The 20480-nt window shown below is 42.1% G+C and overlaps 1 protein-coding gene across 1 annotated transcript in view; it reads left to right on the top strand.

Annotated features, from left to right (window-relative positions):
• Positions 1–20480, top strand: part of LOC145414257 (snRNA-activating protein complex subunit 3-like) — an 85916-nt gene that overhangs the window by 26496 nt on the left and 38940 nt on the right. Inside the window, exons 4-7 of the mRNA XM_080283856.1 lie at positions 5805–5956; positions 14254–14390; positions 14738–14894; positions 15356–15476. Coding sequence (XP_080139982.1) covers positions 5805–5956; positions 14254–14390; positions 14738–14894; positions 15356–15476 — 567 coding nt within the window. The remainder of the gene's footprint in view (positions 1–5804; positions 5957–14253; positions 14391–14737; positions 14895–15355; positions 15477–20480) is intronic.

Here is a 20480-nt window from a genome sequence, read left to right as displayed (position 1 = left end):
AGTTAAAAATACTTGAAAATGATGCCTGGCTGGCAACCTTGATGATCAAACATTTACAGTCAGATATCTGTGTAACTGAATTTGTTTTAATGGCAAGAGGAAAATCTGACCATTTTTTATTGGATGAGTAATATTCAGGTAGTAATAGATCTAGAGTAATGTACTGTATGGTATATAGTTTTGGATGTGAGAATAGATAGGTGCCATACAATGCTGTAAATACTGTAGGTTAGGCCTATTTGCAGTGTTTTTTGTTTTGGCTTGAGATAGACTGAAAATGTGTTTGAAGGGTTTATCTTTTTTAAAGTTGTTTTGTTTGCCACAATATAACTTCTTATTTATTTATGACCCTTTGATCAGTGCTGAGTTGTGATGTCACAGCTTTTACCAGTTGTGTGCAATGCGTATTTTTAGGAAAAGAGAGAGGAGGCTAATTACATATGAGTCTGGGAGTAATAGTAGCCGGATTGACTGTTTCCAGGTCAGGATGGCTGATATGAGGGTAGAGAAGGATATTGAAGCTATAGGGAGTGAAGAGTGTGTGCAGCAACACAGTTTACTAATATGTGACATGGTACTAAAGGAGCTGGAAGTGAAGAAAAGAACCTATGCACACCCAGCAGAAAAATATAGATGTTGTAAACCCAAGCAGTAAGGGATGCCATCTATAGTGAGATGAAAAGAGTGGTGGCCAAACAGGGAGCTGTTGACAGAAATGTTAATGAACAGTGCAGAGCTCTCAAGAACAGTCACTAGAACGATACTGATTCAGCATGTGGAAAGACAAGGGGCACCATCAATACATAAGATCACATGGTGGTGGGATGAGAGGGTAGAAACTGCAGTTAAGGAGAAAAGATAACTTTTCCCAAAATGGAAAAGGTATGGTAACAGAAAAGAGTGCTGTGCTTGGATGCCAAACATAGGGCCAGAAAGAATGTATACAGGGCAAAATCCAAGTGTTTTCTGAGTAGCCTTAATAGTGTCAAAAGGAAGATTGTGATTTTTAAGGTGACAAAACAGATGAAGAGTGAAAGGGATATCATGGGTGATGAAAGAGAGTAGCGGTGGACAGCAAAGATATTAAAAGATGCTTGGAGAGAGTGTTATAACTGGTTGCTGAATGAAGAGTTTAATTGAAACTGGGATGATTTGGAGGCAGCGAATAAAGTGTTTGGCCCTTGGCCCCTGATTGATGCTGTTACTGTGAGCAGGGCAATTGGCTGGATGCAGTTGGGGAAGAGTCTGGGTTTACTGGTGAAATGTTGAATGGCTCATGAGATATAGGAGTGGGTTTGGTTACTGATTTGATAAATTCAGTTATATGAGTGTGTAGTTCCAGATGACCAGCTGAAGAGTGTAATAAAAATGTAAAAGATGATGTCCTGGATAGAGGAAATTTTAGAAGCATAAAATTTCTGAACTAGATAATGGAGGTAATGGAGAGAGTCCTGGAAGATATGATAAGGAAAAGAGTGAATATTGATGAGATGCAGTTTGGATTTGTGCCAGACACAGGGACAACTGATGCAATATTCATTGCCTGACAACTTCAGGAAAAATATATAGGAAAAAAAGAGGGAGCTGTACATTGATTTTGTTGATTTAGAGGCAGCGTTTGATGAGTTCCTAGGAAGGCAGTGAAGTGGGCAACGAGAAAGAATGGGATCAAGGAATAGTTGGTTAGAGTGGTTTTAGCAATGGGCAAGGGTGCTCGCACATAGTTAAGAGTGAACAGAAATTTGAGAGATGTTTTCTGTGAATGGTGGCATGCATCAGGTGTCAGTCTTGAGCTTCAGTGAATGTTGGCATGCATCAGGGGTCAGTCTTGAGCCCATTGTTTATCATGGTGCTTAACCCTTTAACCGCGGGCATTGTTTTGCCCCGACTGTCCTCTCCCGCGGGGGTTTCGACCAAAATGTAAACAAACTTTAAACCTTTATAACTCTGCACAGAATAAATCTAGAGCGAAAAATAAGGTACCATTAGAAAGTACTAACCTTCGGCTTTGCAATGATGTAGGTTTCATGATTTCGTTGACTGTCACTGGATGGGCAGTGCCATTAGAAGTGAGCGATCTAAAATCACTATTTTTCGCTCACACACCATTACCTTCGCTCATACACCATTACCAAATGCCAACCTCATTCTGATAATAATACTATAAACATATATGAACACTGCACATACGATAAACATCCACTCTGTGTTCACTGAGGCAGGTAAAAGGCACTGTAATTACCCACACTTCACTGCCACATCAGCGGTGTTGTAATTACTATTTTTCGCTCACACACCATTACCAAATGCCACCCTCATTCTGATAATACTATAAACATATATGAACACTGCACATACGATAAACACCCACTCTGTGTTCACTGAGGCAGGTAAAAGGCACTGTAATTGCCTGCACTTCACTGCCATATCAGCGGTGTTGTAATCACTATTTTTCGCTCACACACCATTACCAAATGCCAACCTCATTCTGATAATAACACTATAAACATATATGAACACTGCACATACGATAAACACCCACTCTGTGTTCACTGAGGCAGGTAAAAGGCACAGTAATTGCCTGCACTTCACTTCCACATCAGCAGTGTTGTCACTCACACAGCTGGACAGATACTGATGCGTGTTTGGTCTGGGGTGGGGTGGGGGGCCCAGGGGGTGGGAGGTGGGGCCCGAGGGGGGGGAGGAGGGAGGTGGGGGTCGGCTGGAGTGAGAGAACTTAATAGCTACTCTCCCTTGAAACAATTGGCGCACGGAAAAAACGCGGGGTATTCAAAATATTTACAAACATTCGAGAATGACACCCGCGGTTTGGTCCAGTTTTTGCAACGTCATTCTGGAATGACACCCGCGGTTAAAGGGTTAAAGCTCTCTCGCACGACAACAGAAATTGACACTCATGGAAGATGGCGTATTTAATGACTTGATGTTGACTGCAGAGAATGAGAGGGAGCAGAGGGAAGATTTAGGAAATGGAGAGATGGAATGGGGTACAAGTGTTTGAAAATAAATTTGGATAAAGCAAAAGTGATGATATGTAGGGCTGATGGCAATACTGTAAAAGCAGAGGGAGTGTGGCTATGTGCAGTTTGCCATAAGAGTGTAGAAAATTTCTCTGCTTTGTGCGCTGTTTGTGATAAGTGGGTGCCTAAGATATGTAGTGGTACTAGAGGTAGTCTGTGAAATAATGCTGATTACATGTGTGCAGTGTGTCAGGGAAAGCGTGTAGAGATTGAGATGCATGAAAGGATTGAGCTTGTTGGAGGGTCTCTTGAGTGTGTGGAGGAGTTTTATTTAGGGGGGTACATGATATGTGCTGGAAGTGGAGCTAGAGCTCTATGATTAGGGTGAAGAGTGATTGGAGGAAGTTCAGGAAGCTGTTGCCTCTCCTGAAATTGAGAGGGCTCTCCCTCCGTGCTAAGGGGTCCTTGTATGCAGCATATGTTAGGAGTGTAATGCTGTATGGTAGTGAGACCTGGGCAGTAAAGGAAGAGTATATTTGTAGGCTTATATATACAGAAATTAAAATTATTAGATTGACATGTAATGCATCTTTGAATGAGTGGCATAGAGGGGTTAGGATTGTGATACAGGAGTTGAGAGCAAGAATGGAACTTGAATGTATTAGTGTTGTGGTGAGGAGTAGTTGATTGAGATGGTTTGAGAATGTTGAGAGGATGGAGGATGACAGTTGGGAATGGAAGGTGAGAGGTGTTATTATCGAGGGTAGAGTTGTAAGAGGCAGACCAAAAAAGACCTGGGATGATGTCATAGAGTGTGACCTCAGGGACTGAACAGGGAGGCTGCCAGAGATGAAGCAGCATAAAGGGCCACCATTAGGTGACCTAGTTTGACACATGCAAGCATGTTAGAGCCTTTATAAATGAAACAAAACAAACAAATTTCAGTGTGTTGGAGGTTGGGGTGGCAATATAAACAGCAAAATATGCCTAACTCATTTGTAATACTTGTTCTAGTTACATTTTTCTTTTACAATAATTATATTATATCTTTTAGTTAAATTCTTAGATCTTTAGTGGAAAAGTTTCTAGAGAAGGGAAAGAAGTTGTATGCGGCTTTCATGGATTTGGAGAAAGCATATGACAGGGTGGATAGACAAGGATTGTGGAAAGTGTTAAGAATATATGGGAGTAGATGGGAAGTTGTTGAAATCTGTGAAGAGTATGTACGATGGTGCGAAGGCTGCAGTACGTGTGGACGGTGAATTAAGTGAATTTTTCTCTTTGAAAGTTGGGTTGAAACAGGGATGTGTCATGTCTCCATGGTTATTCAATCTGTACATGGATGGGGTAATAAAAGAGGTACAAGGTAGGGTAGTGGATGTTGGAGTGGCCCTGGTGAGAGAGGATAGTGTTTGGAAACTCCCTGTACTGTTGTTTGCAGATGATACTGTGTTGTTGAGTGAAGATGAAGGGGAGCTGCAAGGCTTGGTGGATGAGTTTGGGAGAGTGTGTAAGAAACGGAATCTAAAGGTGAATGTAGGGAAGAGTAAAGCGATGGTCTTTGAGAGAGGTGAAGTCAGTGAATGTACAGCGAGGTTGGATGGTGAGGAATTGGAAAATGTGAGTACGTTTAAGTACTTGGGTAGTGTGATGAGTAAGGATGGAGGTTTGGAGGGTGAAGTGCTTGAAAGGGTACAGCAGGGAAGAAAGGTTGCTGGTTCTTTGAAAGCAGTGATAAGAAACAGGGAAGTGAGCATGGAAGTGAAAAAGTTACTACATGACAGTAGTATTATGATACCAACTCTAACGTATGGAAGTGAAGCTTGGATGTTGTTGGAAGGACACAAGTCAAGAGTGAGAGCAGTGGAAATGAGTTATTTAAGAGGAGCCTGTGGAGTCACATGGAGAGACAGGCTGACGAATGAGGATATAAAGGAGCGTTGTGGTGTGGATGTGGATGTGGGTGTGATAGGAAGCATTATGAGGAACACACTGAGGTGGTTTGGCCATGTGGAGAGGGTGGAGGGTGAAAGACTGACGAAGAGAGTGTATGTGAGTGAGGTGGAGGGGGGAAGAGGGAGGGGGAGGCCGAGGATGGGATGGAGGGATGGGGTGGAGAGGTATATGAGAGAGGGAGGTGTGAGTTGGGAGCAGGGGAGTGAAATGGCGGGGGACAGGGCGACTTGGAGGCGATTTGTTTGTGGCCACCCCAAACGGGATTGAGGCGTCTGGCAATAGATAGATAGATAGATAGATGTAAAATGTTATAAGGTTAAATTGATTTAATGTGTTTGGATGTTGACCTGTATTACATGGCATCAGAGTTTTAGACCTTGTAAGCCTTGTTTGAACCTTTTTTTTGATACAGATATTTATATTTTCTTATAGTTAGTGGAACTCAGAAGAAATGGGCTTTCAGTTGCATGTCATATTGTGGGGGCATTCCATAATCATATGTACATTCTAATTTATGCACCTATTCTTACATATTAAAATCGAGGAGCGAATAGCGAGAATCATATGATGTTGATTGTGGGGAGCAGCTTCGAGCTTTTTTAGTTTTTCTGAGAATTCTGAGCTTTAACCTGTGGTTATTTTTAAAAAAATACAGTACATAACTTATATTATCTTAAATTGCCTAGTCTTGATGCTGGTGATTATCTCATTTAGTATCCAAGATCTCTCTTTAGGAAAATAAGATACAGTACTGTAGTCTGGAAGTTTCAGAAATAAGATGTATAATACATGAATAGGATTAGGAAATGTTTCTAATCCTCCAAAAGTAGATTTTTCTCATGATCTTCTAGCTCATTTTTTGTGCAGGCTCATTTCAGGATGGAGTGATCCCACCAGGAGGAGATGAGATCTTAAGCACTCTTAAGGCCCAGGCAGAGGAGCTGGAATTGAGGGAAACAGTGCGAGACTATGGCAAGCTCCGCAACCGCCAGCTCAAGTACTTCTCAGTTATTCGTGTGGTAAGTGAGTGAATTAATCCCATCAGTCACAGAATGTAGCTCTCACTTTAATCTGGCTGTCCATAGATGATGATGTAGGAAACTGATTGAAAGAAGACAAGGGACTGGAAATTCCTTTGTGCAATATTGGTGTAGGCCCACCACTTGTGATGCCATCATTCTTGACTTTGGAGGGAGAGATATTGCACTGAGACATTCTTCTGTAGTTAATGTTATGAAAGGGAATAAAGAGCTTGCATAGTCTCTCCTCCATCTTCCCTTCGCATACGATATTAGAAGGCAGGTTTAGGTTTATGCTGATTCTTATTTTCCTTGAAATTAGGTCTGGTAGCCATAAGTAATTGTTTTATTACAGAGAATATGTCTGAATCTTCTTTGAATCATAAATATCTGGTTCTTTAACCCCCTTTGTCCAGTTTCATTCTTTGTGCCCAGTTTTTGCGTCCACCATATGACTTTATTCAGCTAATCAAGATGTTTTTAGCTGGAGAAGTTGATATCGCCTTAACCTCTAACCACTGGCTGACGTGTATAGCTGTCACGATTCAGGGCGCAGAGCATCGTTGGGTGACGGCATGTATATACCGCACTCACCTTCCCATCACCCTTTGAACTCGCGACCATTTTCTATGATACCCACCGGGTAGGTAGGACCCCCAGGTACCCTGCAGTTTCGCGGTTTGGTCTGTACACGGCATTGGTAGTGTGAGGAGCCGTGTCTTCTTCCTTGTCATCATCCGATTCCGTAGCACTGTGTGAAGGGCCGATCACCTCATCGACCCCCATGAAAGTCCTGCCTTTAGTGCCAGGTAATGGGCTAAGTGATAGTGCTATTGGACGTGCCTTGGGCGACACCGTGTCCTCATGGACACTTAGCGAGAGCATTTCCTCGGAGGAGAGAAAGAGCTACCATGTGGAGAGCGACCTCTCTCGCCCTCTGACCCCTACCTGCTCTCCGACGCCAGAGAAAGCTCCAAAACTCCTTCAAGAAGAGGGAAGGACATATGAAAGTGACGAATTTGGCGAGGTGGAGGTGACTGATGACCCAGAACATGGGGAAAATGACCATGGAGCTGGCGGTCATCTGCAGAACAAATGCCGAAGAGCCTTCTCTTCCACACACTCACCGCCTGCTCACCAACATCTCATCCTACAACAATCTCCAACACCTCAGCCTACCACCTCAAGAGCTGATTCTCCACAGCTGGACCCTTCAGGAGTTTTATTTCCCACACGGGTCCTACGTAGAGGTACTCAGCACCGTGTGTCTCCCCAGGCAAGTTCCACATCAAGTGAGTCATCACCTGCTTACTCCCCCACCTCCCACACCTCTCCCTCTCCTTCACCCTCACCCCCTGCCCATGGGCATGCACGAATGATGAAAAAAAGTCCTGCAACTGCCAGACGGCCGGCTTTACCATGTACAGTATGGGTAGAGTCGATACCTTTGTATGGGAGGATGGTGCCGGTACAATATTTGATGTGGAGAGAGCAGGTGTACAGGAGGATGAGCTTCCCCCAAGGCCCTGGACTTTTAGCAGTTTGTTCAGGGCCATTTTCACAACTGCTGTTATGCAATACCTGGTGGAGGAAATCAATTTCCACCAGGCCATGTGTGTGCGGTGGCTGGACATGGCCGCCAGCGAGAGCATGCACATGCATCACTGGATACCTTTGGAGGTGGGGGAGATGTTTGTTTGGCTAGCCTTTACCTAGTTGATGGCACACGTAAGAAAACATGTGCTCCATGAGTATTTGTCAGTTGATGAACTCGTTGGCACACCTGTCTTCGGTAAGTACATGGCCTGTGACAGGTACCTGGCCATCCTAAGGTTCCTTCATTTCAATAGAAATTACGGGCCCGCACTGAACGACAGGTTGTGGAAAATAAGACCAATCCTAACAATGCTCAAGGAGTCATTTTCCAGGGTTTTTTGTCCATTCCAGAAAGTGGTTATTGATGAGTCGCTGGTGTTATTCAGGGGCAGACTGGCATTTATTCAGTATGTGCCATCAAAGCGTCACCGATTTGGCCTCAAATTCTTTGTGCTTTGCGACTTCAAAACTGAATGTGTGCTAGTTTTCGTTTTCGTTTTCGTTTTTAAAGGCTCCAACATGCTTGCATGTGTCGGCCTTGGTCACCTAATGGCGGCTCTCCATGCTGCACGATCCATTGCAGCCTCCCTGTTCAGTCCCTTAACCCTAAGGTCACACTTAATGACCTCGTCCCATGTCTTTCTCGGTCTACCCCTCATAACCCCACCCCCAATATTAACACTTCTCACCTTCCTCACCCAACTATCATCCCCCATCCTCTCCACATGTCCAAACCACCTCAATCTACCTCTCCTCATCACAACACCAATACACTCCAGTCCCATCCTACCTCTCAACTCTTCCATTGTAAACCCAGCCCCTCCAGGCCTTGGACGCAGGGACGCACTGCACATCCACCTAATCATTGTCATTTCTGTACGTCTGAGCCGGCGAATGTCTTCCTCCTTCACTGCCCAGGTCTCACTGCCATACAGCATTACACTCCTAACACACGCTGCATACAAAGACCCCTTAGCACGTAGGGAGAGCCCCCTCAATGTCAGGAGAGGCAAGAGCTCCCTGAACTTCTTCCAACCACTTCTCACCCTAGCCACAGAGCTAGCTCCAGCCCCCACCTCCAGCACACAACATGTCTCCTAAATAACAAAACTCTTCCACACACTCAAGAGATTCACCAGCAAGTTCAATTCTTTCACGTCTGACGATCTCCACCTGCTCACCCCGGCACGCCGTACACATAAAATCAGCATTATCTCGCAGTCTACCTCTGATACCACTACATCTCTTATGCACCCATTTATCACACACACCGCACAAGATGGAATTACTTCCCACGCCCTTGTGGCAAACTGCACATGGCCACTCTCCCTCGTCTTTGACAGTACCGCCACCAACCCTAGATATCATCACTTTTGTTTTATCTGCATTTACCCTTAAACCCTTTTGCCCCATACCATCTCTCCACTTCCTAAACCTTTCCTCCGCCTCCCCTTTCATTCTCTGCAATCAACACCAAATCATCAGCATACAACAACTCCCACGGGAGTCCGTTTCTAAAGTCACGTGAAAGGGCTTCAAGTACCATGATAAACAACATGGGACTCAAGACTGACCCCTGATGCACACCAACATTCACGGAAAACTCATCACTCAAATCTCCATTCACTCTCACCTGGGTGTGAGCACCCACATACATGGCCATAACCACCCTAACCAGCCACTCCTCCAAGCCAAGCTTTCTCATTGCCCACTTCACCACCTCTCTAGGGACTCTGTCAAAGGCCTTTTCCAAATCAACAAAAACAAAATAAAGATCCCTTCTCCTACCAATATATTTTTCCTGAAGCTGTCGAACAATGAATATGGCATCAGTGGTCCCCCTACCTGGCATAAACCCAAACTGCATCTCATCAATATTCACTCTTTCTCTAATCATACCTTCTAAAACTCTCTCCATTACCTTCATTATCTGATCTAAAAGCTTTATACCTCTATAATTCCCTCTTTCCAGGGCATCACCCTTCCCTTTATACACATTTACAATTACACTCTTCAGCCAATCATCTGGGACAACACACTCATAAATAATCCTATTTATCAGGTCAGTGACTAAACTCACCCCTATATCGCCTGAGGCCTTCAACATTTCGGCAGTCAACCCAGACACACCTGCTGCCTTCCCCACCCTCATCCTGCCTATTGCCTCACTCACAGTAGCAGTATCAATCAAAGGCCAAGGGCCAGACACTGGATCTGCTGGCTCCAAACCTTCCCTGTCCCAGTCAAACTCCTCATTCAACAACCGGTTATAATGCTCTCTCCATGCATCTTTAATATCCTCACTGTTCACCACTACCCTTCCTTCATCATTCTTCACACACTGCTCACCTATGATATCCCGATTATCCCTCTTCACCTGACCTGCCACCCTAAATATATTTTCCTTTCCCCATGATTGAGGTTATCAAGTAATTGTCTCTGTGACTCAGACTTTGCCCTGTATACCTCTCTCCTAGCCCTACGCTTGGCAGCCAAATATTCCTCTGCTACCACCCTTCTTCCATTCCCGGAAAAGCCTTCTTTTCTCCTTAATTGCAGCTTCTACACCCTCATCCCACCACCAAGTTACTTTATGTCTTGGTGGTCCTCTTGTCCAGCCGCATGTTACATTAGTAACTCTCAAGAAATTGTTCTTGAGGGCTCTGTACTGTTCATTAACGCCTCTGTCTACAGCTCCCTGTTCAGCCACCACTCTCCTCAACTCGCTATAGAAGGCATCCCTTACTACTTGGTTTTTCAGCTTCCATATTTTCCTCCTAGGTACATAAGTCCTCTTTTTCATCATTTGTTCTTTAAGCACCATATCACAAATCAATAGTTTGTGCTGCTGCACACACTCCTCACTTCCTATAACTTTAACATCCCTCACTAACCTCCTATCGGCCCTCCTAACCAGAAAATAATCTATCTATCTGCTAGATGTGATAATTTATTCGGCAACAGATGTTGATATACCTAGTGACGATCCTTATGGGTTCCCTGCATCGGTCGTGAACGTCCTCATGGAAAGGTATTTCAACAGGCACCACATTCTGTGTACCGATAATTATTACACTGCGCCGGCATTGACCAAGTATTTGCATGGCCACGGTACTGGGTCCTGTGGAACTGTTAGGGCCAACAGAAAGAATTTCCCTGTATATTCGGCAAATACTGAGAAAGGAGCCCTTCTGACCAAGAAATGTGGCAACATGTTAGCCCATCTCTCTCATGAAAAGAGACAGGTTAACATGTCAATAGTACATAAGGGTGTGTTGGAAGAAACTGGAAAAACAGACTACAGGACCATGGAACCTGTGTTACAGCCAGATGCTTTCAGCGATTATAATAAAATGCGACGTTGATAAATTGGACATGCAAATTGGTGAGGTCAATTGCCTGCGTAAGTCCTGCAGGTGGTACAAGAAGGCGTTTTTACACCTTCTTGATATCGCTGTCCTGAACAGTTACATACTGTTCAAGGAGCTCGTCGGGAAACCTGTCTCTCTACAAGAGTTTGAGAATGAGCTGGCACACAAACTCCTTGAAGAATATTCAACCGCACAGGTGCCATGTGCTAGGCAGGGGACAGCGGCTACAGCGGACAGGCTCAGCTGTGCTGAGTACTTCCGGCAGCACAAGCTGGTGGAGATTGGTTGTACCACAGTAGGTCGTCAGGCCTACAGGCGGTGCCACGTCTGTTACACGACCAAATACCGTCCCCCAGCCCAAAGAGAGACCTCATACCAGTTTGCAGAGTGCAAGGTACCCCTATGCCCTAAATGCTTTTCCGAGTATTACTCCGAGCATGAATACTGAGCAAGTGTGTGGGAAAGTGTAAGTAGTGTACAGGAATGCACAAGTTTGTGTATTTTTATAAATAAGTGAAATGTTGGATATCGTAAGTGATTTATAGTACCGTAAGTGATATAAATGTTTTATGTTAAGCTCTACAAGTGCAGTCCAAGAAGTGTTACTGTTTATTGGATATTGGTGAAAAAAATTATTGGAAATACCCTGCATTAGCCTACCTGTTACCTGAAAGAAAACCACATGTGAGTGGGCCAGAAAGAAAATTACCTGGTTGGTGCTGTAACAAAATTATTTCACTTGATACTCAGCAAAATTGTGCTGAATGTGAGCATCAGCATATCCTACCTATCACCTGAAAGAAAACCACTTGTGAGCGGGCCAGAAAGAAATTACCTGGTTGGCTATAACTAAATTATTTCACTCGATACTCAAGAAAATTGTGCTGAATATGAGCATCAGTGTATTTGTGATGTGAAAGTACAAATAATGTAAGTCGTGTATAATATTTATAAGATTTTCACGATGCCCCTGATTAGTACAAATCAGTCTGAATTATATTACAAATAAGTACCTCATACTCAACAATAAAGCTTGAAACAGCAACAGTATTTACTTGTCAAAGTGCAATTACCCGTAATCGTGATGTCAAGTGTAATTATAAGTACAGTATCGTAGTCAAGGGAAGTTATTATAATAGATGAAAGAAGTGAGGACAGAAAAACGAAGAGATATTTTCTTTCCCACACACCTATGGGGCATAGTGGCACTATGAAATGGGCGGAAAACCCTTTGGGGAGACGACGGTGAGTAAGGAGAAGTTGGAAAATGAGTGGATTTTACCACGTTCCATCCAAGGGTGCACGGGCAGTGTTACAATCACCACTGCCGTCAATGCTGCCAGCACTAGCGACCGAGGTCAAGGCCACAGCCAGTGGCATGCGGTCGGGTCCGCCTCGCCAAACATGAAAAACCACTCGTCTTCAACTCATCTTTACTCATTGACGGATCACCTAGAGACTTTGGGATACCTTAATTGGAAAGAGGAAGAGTTGCTGAGTCTTATGAGCTTTTATTTGCTTCTCTAGCTATCATAGTTTGGCAGATATAAGGGTTTGAAGTAGGGGTGTATTTGCCAAAATCTCGGAAATCCCACTTAAGGAGGAGTGGGCGACGGCCAGGAACCCCCAGCTGCTTTTTTTTTTTTTTTTTTTTTTTTTTTTTTTAAATGCAAGAAAGAAGGAACCAAAGGCCAGGACCCTGCAAACCATTCCTTCCAAGCAAAATGAAAAACAATACAAAAGAGAGCCAAATTCAAGATCCATTCATTTTGAGGTTTCTGGACACACTGTTTGAAAGACTGGAGATCATAGGAAGTAGGAAATGCAGACAGAGATTGACAGTTCCAGAGTTGACCTGTTGCATAAATTAAGGACTGGGAGGAACGGTTAACTCTTGCATTTGAGAGTTGGACAGAAAAAGGATAAGAGTTTGTTGCTAGATGGGTGCTACGCACTCATTGTAGAGATGGAGGGATGCAAGCAGGCATTTCAGAGGAGCAGTGACCATTGAAGTAGGGATAGAAAAGAGATAAAGATACAACAGTGCGGCGAAGAGACAGAGGTTGAAGGAAGCCAGTAAGAGGAGGAGACTTAATGAGACAAAAAGCGTTTGACTCCTCCGTATTGAGAAGAGCTGTACAGTATGTGGGGAGCCTTCCCACACATGAGAGTTGTACCCTACAGAGGGGCATATAAAACCCGTATATAGAGTCAGCAATTGTGCAGGAGTAAAGAAAGTACAGAGGTACAGAGTTGGCTTAGCACACCCAATCTCTTGGAAGCAGATTTTACAAGAGATGCAATATGATCTTTCCAAGATAAGTCCCAGGTGAATGAAACCCAAGCATGTTCAAGGATGATGCAGGATTCAGCTGGATATTATTAAACATTAGTGGGTACTTCTGTGGAAGATTGTGTCGGTTTGATAGGTGTAAAACCTGAGTTTTTGATGCATTAAAAACAAGATTATTTTTACCCCAGTCAGAGATACGAGCCAAGTCAGACATTAGATGAGCCATAGCCTCATCCCTTGCTTGTTGAAGTAACTGCTGAGATGGACATTGTGGGAACCGAATAGAAAGGTGAAGGATGGAATCATCAGTGTACGAGTGGATAGGGTGCTTAGAAGGTCACTGATGAATAAAAGGAAGAGAGTTAGTGACAGGACAGAACCCTGAGGAACACCACTGTTGATAGATCTAGGAGAATAACGATGGCTGTCTACAACAGCGGCTATAGAACGACCAGAAAGGAAGCTATAGTTGATGGCACAGATAGAAGGATAGAAACCGTAAGAGGGCAGTTTGGAAATTATAGATTTATGCCAGACTCGATCGAAAGCCTTTGAGATGTAAAGTGCAGTGGCAAAGCTTTCGCCAAAGTCCCGAAAGGAGGATGACCAGGAGTCTGAAAGATAGGTTAGAAGATCACCAGTGGAGTGTCCATGACAGAACCCATACTGATGATCAGAAACAAGGTTGTGATAGGAAAGATGCTTTAAAATTGCTGCATTATAAGAGATCTTTTCTTAAGCTTAATTCAGTTATCAGGAAGTAGCAGGAATAAAGTAAAATAGGCATCATCGCAGTGAAAGGGTTAAGCAGTTTTTAATATTTTTTATTTTGATGCTCCTTTGTACATTTTATAGACTGACAGGATACCAGTAATGGAAGTGTTTGTTTTTGCATATGTCCCTTCCGAGTTGTTGTGGGATTTTGGAATAGAATAATGTAACACGATGATGATGGTGATTTACTGCCTGTATTTAGTTCATGATTGAATTTTGCACACATATGTACTGTATTGACTTCCATTATAATTCTTGTACAGGTGATTGACAAAGACAACAGCCCAGAGCATACCTGTTGTGATCAGCCCAAGGCATGTGAGTGCCACAGGGAAATTGTTTTAAATGTACGAGTACAGAGACCTTATCACAAGAAAACGCACTTTAAGAAGGCTTGCAAGTATGTACACAGAGGTTTCCCTTGGTATGTGAAAAATAATACCTAGATAATATGTAACCATGATGGCAGGTACCCTACAGTAGTGTTATACAATTAAGCTGAACATTAGGAAAGCTTCAGTAGTTTTCTTTCTATTCAGTATCATCCCTCCATACATTGTAGCAGAGTCAAGAGAAAAATTTTTACATTGGATTCCAGACTTAGACATTAGAATCCTTTTCATGTTCTATATTAATTTCAACACTTTTGATCACTACACCTAAGTTTGAAATTACAACTTATATGTTATTTTTCAGGTAAAGTTTCGATTTTATATTTTAAAATTATTCTTACTCTTTCTTCCTTAGCCGATTCCCTACTCATTGTCAGGAGATGTTACTTCTAGGCTCACAGAAACTAACCAAGCTGCGTGACTCCATCATCTGTATCAATGATCTAGCAGTGAATCAGGACCTCTCAGGTGACCCTGAGTTCAGCCAGCTTGCTCACCTGCCTAATAATGCTGTCAGTATGCCCAGTAATGAGATTATACCTGAAAAAAAAAAAAAATGTTTTTGATTCTGGTATACTGTATTTGTGTTATATTCTGCCCTTACCTGCCCAGCACAGGATCTCTATAACTGTAAATTCAGTGCTTTTACAATTTTTTTTTTTTTCTTTTTAATTCAGGTTATCATCTTTCAATTTAATGTTGCCATTACTGATATGGTACAGGTATTCATTCTCTTCTCATGGTTTTCCCAGTATCCTTATTCGGTGTTATCCTTGCAGTAGAGTGTAATTAATCAGTTAAATATTACTCTGGTTGCCTCCTGTAGTATTCCATTAGTGTAAGCCCAGTTCCATTATACCTTACTATGGTTAGCTTTTGTTTTTAGTAACGTACTTACTGCTTTTGTATACTGCTGTGAATATCCATATCAGAATTCTTCTGCATGTCTGTAACACAAATTACAACTTTCCAGAAAGAATTCCCATCTGGCTTCATGTATATCAATGGAGTGATCTATGATGACACAAGGCATCCTGAACATAAGAAATACAGTGAAGGTATCATCAAATGGGCCAAAAAGAATGAAGAAATAGGTGAGGATATTTGAGTTCAACTAGTCCTCATGATATGTTGTCTTTTTTATGTTCTCTTTTTACTCTTAATTTCTCACAGAGTTACTGATATATTTCCAGTTAGCCCTTTCAGATGGGCGACTTTTTTTTTCTTCTTAATTCTTGGTACCATCAAATGATTTTAATCAGTTTAGGGAGAGAAATCAGGTTGTGAATGAATGAATGAAGGCTATACCTAACCCCTCCAGATCAAAAAGTCTTACTTAAGCTGAATTTTACTGTCTGAATGTTGCATGAATAAATTTGAAAATATATCACAGATTCAGAGGATTAAAGTTACATTGTTACCTGCAGTTTCACCTAGTTTAACATGTAGAGCCCAGGGATGTGTTTTTATTCTTATTTATTCAGCTTTAGACATTTTTTTTTTTCTTTTATATGACTACAGCATTTAGATAAATCCTTAGTACTGTAGTAGTTGTTGTGGCCCCATTTTCATCTGAGTGTGAACACAGTGGACTGCAGGCTACTCCTTTCCTTCAACCCACCATCATCCTTTTGGGGGGATAGTGAGGGAGTTGAGGGACATTTGTATCATAGGCCAGTGAAGCTGCCAATGTGTATTGGTGCCACGACATGAAAGCATCACTCTCCAGCACTGTCTTAACTCAGTAAACCCCTTCAGTACAACAGTCTTTTCCCAAGTTGAATAAAATCGTCAGATAACATCAAAAATAATAAATGATGACACTCAGAGTCAAAGCATAATATTAAATGTATGGAAAATGTAGTGATATTTTGTAACACATCCCTGACATATAACAAGGACCACCTGTAGTCAATGGTGGGCAAGTTAATGAAAAACGTTAGCTTCATTAACCATTAATCTGTTAATCCGCCAAGTAGCTCCTCTTAAGTTAATCCGCCAATTCCTTCATTAAGTTAACGGAAATTAACCGCTAATCCGTTAATCCACTAGTTTTTTAAAACGTTAACTTGCGTAATCACTAATTTGATAGTCGGCTAATCTGCTACTTGCTTATTTTTGTTTTTTATATATGAAACTCGGTTTTCCTATATAAAAGACACTCTTAAAGCTGGAAAAGTTTTATTAATATCCCAAAATATTTTAAAATACAGTTAAAATTAGATTTGACAATTTAAATTGCTTCTGACCTACAGTGACCAGTAACAGAAAATAAATAACGGATTAACAGAAATAAATGGAAATTTTAACGGAAGTTAACGATAATCCACTAACTTAAAAAAAAAAAATTAACTGATTAACTTGTTAACAAGAAAATTAGCTCCGTTATTAACGGATTAATGCATTAATGCCCACCACTGCCTGTAGTACATTGTCACGTTTAGAAATTGCCATTTCACACCTTGTGTTTTCACAAATTGACAACCCCTTCAGCACAATGATGTATTTTTTCTTATAATTTTTTCCTATTGTCTTCAAGCTATTTTATTCAACTTAGGAGAGGCTTCTTATATTGAAAGGGTTAATGAAGGCTATCTTTAACCTCACCAGCTTGAAAAGTCTATCCTGAAGCTAAATGAAATTATCTGGAGATGGCATTAGTGATATGTAGCATTCTTTCAGTGGTAGGTGGAGTTGCTCACCATCCACTCTCTCGATGAAGTGCTGCTCTCAGGTGACTGCCCTTTGCTCTTTCCCTTCCATCTTTCCTTCTCTCCTCATCTATATTTTTTTTCTTCATTCTTTCCTCTTCCTTATGCCTATGAGTGACTCTTCACTGAGTGATGGGCCAAGTGGTTTCTTGTACACCAGCAAACCATTTACTATGCTGGATGGTAACCGTATAACCAAATTATGGCGCCTGGTGATTTAGTGGGTAATTAAGGTGCTCCAGTCATATTGAGCCTGTGCTGGTTTACATCCAGGGGATGGTTGGGGTTTCTTACTCACATAATGCCATTCAGGGATGAGTGAGACTGGTCACTGTCATCTTAAATATCAGGACCAGCTTGCCTAGCCCCGGGCTCCTACGCTCCTTATGAGACAACACAGGATTAGATGATGATGGTGGTGGCATTTGTACCATATCGATGCTACCCTCAGACGATTATATTCATATTTAGGAAGACAATTTGTAGTGAAATAGTCAGAATCAGCTTCCTCTTAACCCTTTCAGTACAAGAGGTCTTTCTTAAGTTGCATAAAATCATCTGGTGGTAGCATTACAGCAGTATTTGTAGCCTCAGGTTCATCTGAAATGTGATCCCAGTGGACTGCAGAAGCTGCTCTCCTCCTGCAGTATACCATCCACCCTTTGAGAAGACAGGGAAGTAGTTGAGAGACACTTGTATACCCAGGCAGTTGAGCTATCTAGTTATATTGGTGTTATCTGACATTAGCAAAAGTAAAATATAAAAGACATCATGGTACTGAAGGGGATAAAGTTACATTGCTACTTATAAAGCTGATTTGCCTACTCCCACAGTTCATAATCCCAGTTCTGTGGAAAAGTTTTGATATTTTGGACACATCCCAGATTTATATTGAAAATTGCCGGTACGAGTTTCTTTTGTTAACATATTTTGATTTTTAATTTAAATATAACTAATATGTAGTTTATGGGCCACCCATAGACTTGAACACTACAGAAGTATCTGCTAGCTGGAAATAGTGAATTGTCATACAACTTATATTTTATTTTAAGTATCTTTTATTTTGTATATTATTATTATATTAGTGGTTGATGGGGTGCTCACCATCCACTCACTCGATGTAGTGCTGCTCTCGGGTGCCTGCCCTTTCCTCTCTTCCCTCATTCCATCTGTCCTCTTCTGTCTTTCTTTCCTTCATTGTTTCTTCCTCCTTCTGTCTGTGGGTGATTCTACATTATGTGACAAGCCAAATGGTTTCCTGTACACCAGGAAGCCATTTACTATGCTGGGTGGTAACCATAACTAATGTATGGTGGCTGGTAGTTTATTGGGCAATTAAGTTGTTCCAATCTGATTTAGCTGGTGCTGGTTTATATTCAAGGGGTAGTTGGAGTTTATTGCTTACATAATGCCACCCACGGATGAGTGAGGTTGGTCACTCTCACCTTATTTGTCAGGACCAACTTGTCTAGCCCCAGGCTCCTACGCTCCTCATGGGACGACATAGGATTGGATAATGATGATGATGATGATGATGAATATTATATTCATAGCATCATCATCATCAGCTAGACCTCCTTTCCCACCCTAGGGCAGGGTGAGGAGTAACAGTGTCCAGACAGCCTAAGTTTGACCAGTTCAATGGGCCATGCTTCCATTCATTCATCATTCAAGCCCATGGAATCCTGGCTTCATCAGATACAATTTCATCATGTTCTGTAGCTTCACATATACCTGTCTGATAGAGTCAGTCTGAACGCTGTCACGTTAAAAGGGGTGCCAGATCCCTGGTTATGCACTTCTCTGCACAAAATTAATCCAGCTAGCTCGGTCTCTTGTCAGTCCCTTAGCCTTACCAACTTCCGTACCTCTCTTCCTCTCTCACTTATCCACCATATCACTCCACTTTCTTCTTGGCCTACATTGCCTCTTCCCTCCCTCCAATTCGCTCATATATACCTTTTTCACCACTCTGTTGTCATCCATTCTCTCCACATGACCAAAAGCATCTCAGTACACTCTCTTTGATATTGGTGTCCACAGACTTCCTCACTCCACATCCTTCACGAATCACATTATTTCGTATTCTATCCACTCTCTGTACTCCACATATATTCCTCAGCAGTCCCATCTCCACTGCTGTTACTCTTGACTTCATTCTGATGCCACACCATAGTCTCACATCTTTATGTTAAAGTTGGTACTAACACTCCTTCATGTAAGCCTCCCGCAGCTGCAACACTAAAGCCTTTGTTTCTTATCAAGGCCTTCATAGCACCAGCTACTTTGCTTCCTTGTGTCACTCTCCACTTCTTTTGCACATCATTGTACCCCGGTATTTGAACTCTCTCACCAATTCCAGTCTCTCTCGATTCACTAACATCACACTGGGAGTCACCGTCTCTCACGGTAACCATCACTTTACTCATTTCTACATTTACCCTCACGGCACAATGCTCACAGACTTCTACAAGACTCTGCATTAGTCTTCCAAGCTCTTGTCTGGTATTTTCAAGTTGCACTGCATCATTAGCATACAACAAATTTGAGATATTCCATCCATCACCATTACCAGCGCCATCCCTTTCTCCATTACTCGTACTTTTAATTCTCTCATCACCCCATCCATATATATATATATATATATATATATATATATATATATATTGAACAACCATGGGGACATCACACAACCTTGTTGCATGCCCATATTGATCATGAGCCAGTCACTTAGTTACCCATTTATCCTTACACATGCCTCACTTCTATCATAAACACTCTTGACAGCACCTATTAACCTACCATCTACACCATACATGCACAGAAATGTCCAAAATCCTTCTTTGTCTGCCTTGTCGTATGCTTTTTCCAGATCCATAAATGCCATGAACACCTTAGTCCTCACATGTCTTCTCCACTATCTGTTTTACTGCAGATATTTGCAGATATTCTTAGCAGATATATAAAAATGTCGTATTAAAGTTCTGTTAGTTTTTGTGAATATGATTGGGCAGTTTCCCCTAGTTTACAATACCTTTTCTATGCTTAACGTAGAGTGCAGACATAGTGCTGGCAACAGTATAACCAGGAGGCTCAACTGCCTAGTTTTGCAAGCATCCCTCCGATATATCCCTGTCTCCCCAAAGGAAAATGTTGGACAGCAGTAGATGGACAGCTTTAAGCCTGCAGTCCACTGAGATTGTGTTTCACACGGTCCTGGGGCCACAACAACAAAATGAGGAATTCCCAACCTCACTGACTTCCATACCTCTCTTCTTTATACACTCATCTACCATATCTCTCCACCTCCTCCTTCGCCTACCTTGCCTCTTTCCTCCTTCAAATTCGCTCAGATATACCTTTTTCCCCACCCTGTTGTTATCCATT

Source organism: Coenobita brevimanus, chromosome 98 (genome assembly GCF_032717465.1).
Source record: "Coenobita brevimanus isolate Jiangsu-jjx chromosome 98, ASM3271746v2, whole genome shotgun sequence".
Taxonomy (NCBI): domain Eukaryota; kingdom Metazoa; phylum Arthropoda; class Malacostraca; order Decapoda; family Coenobitidae; genus Coenobita; species Coenobita brevimanus.
Note: the sequence above shows the minus strand (reverse complement) of the source record. Positions and strands in the feature narration are given on the sequence as shown.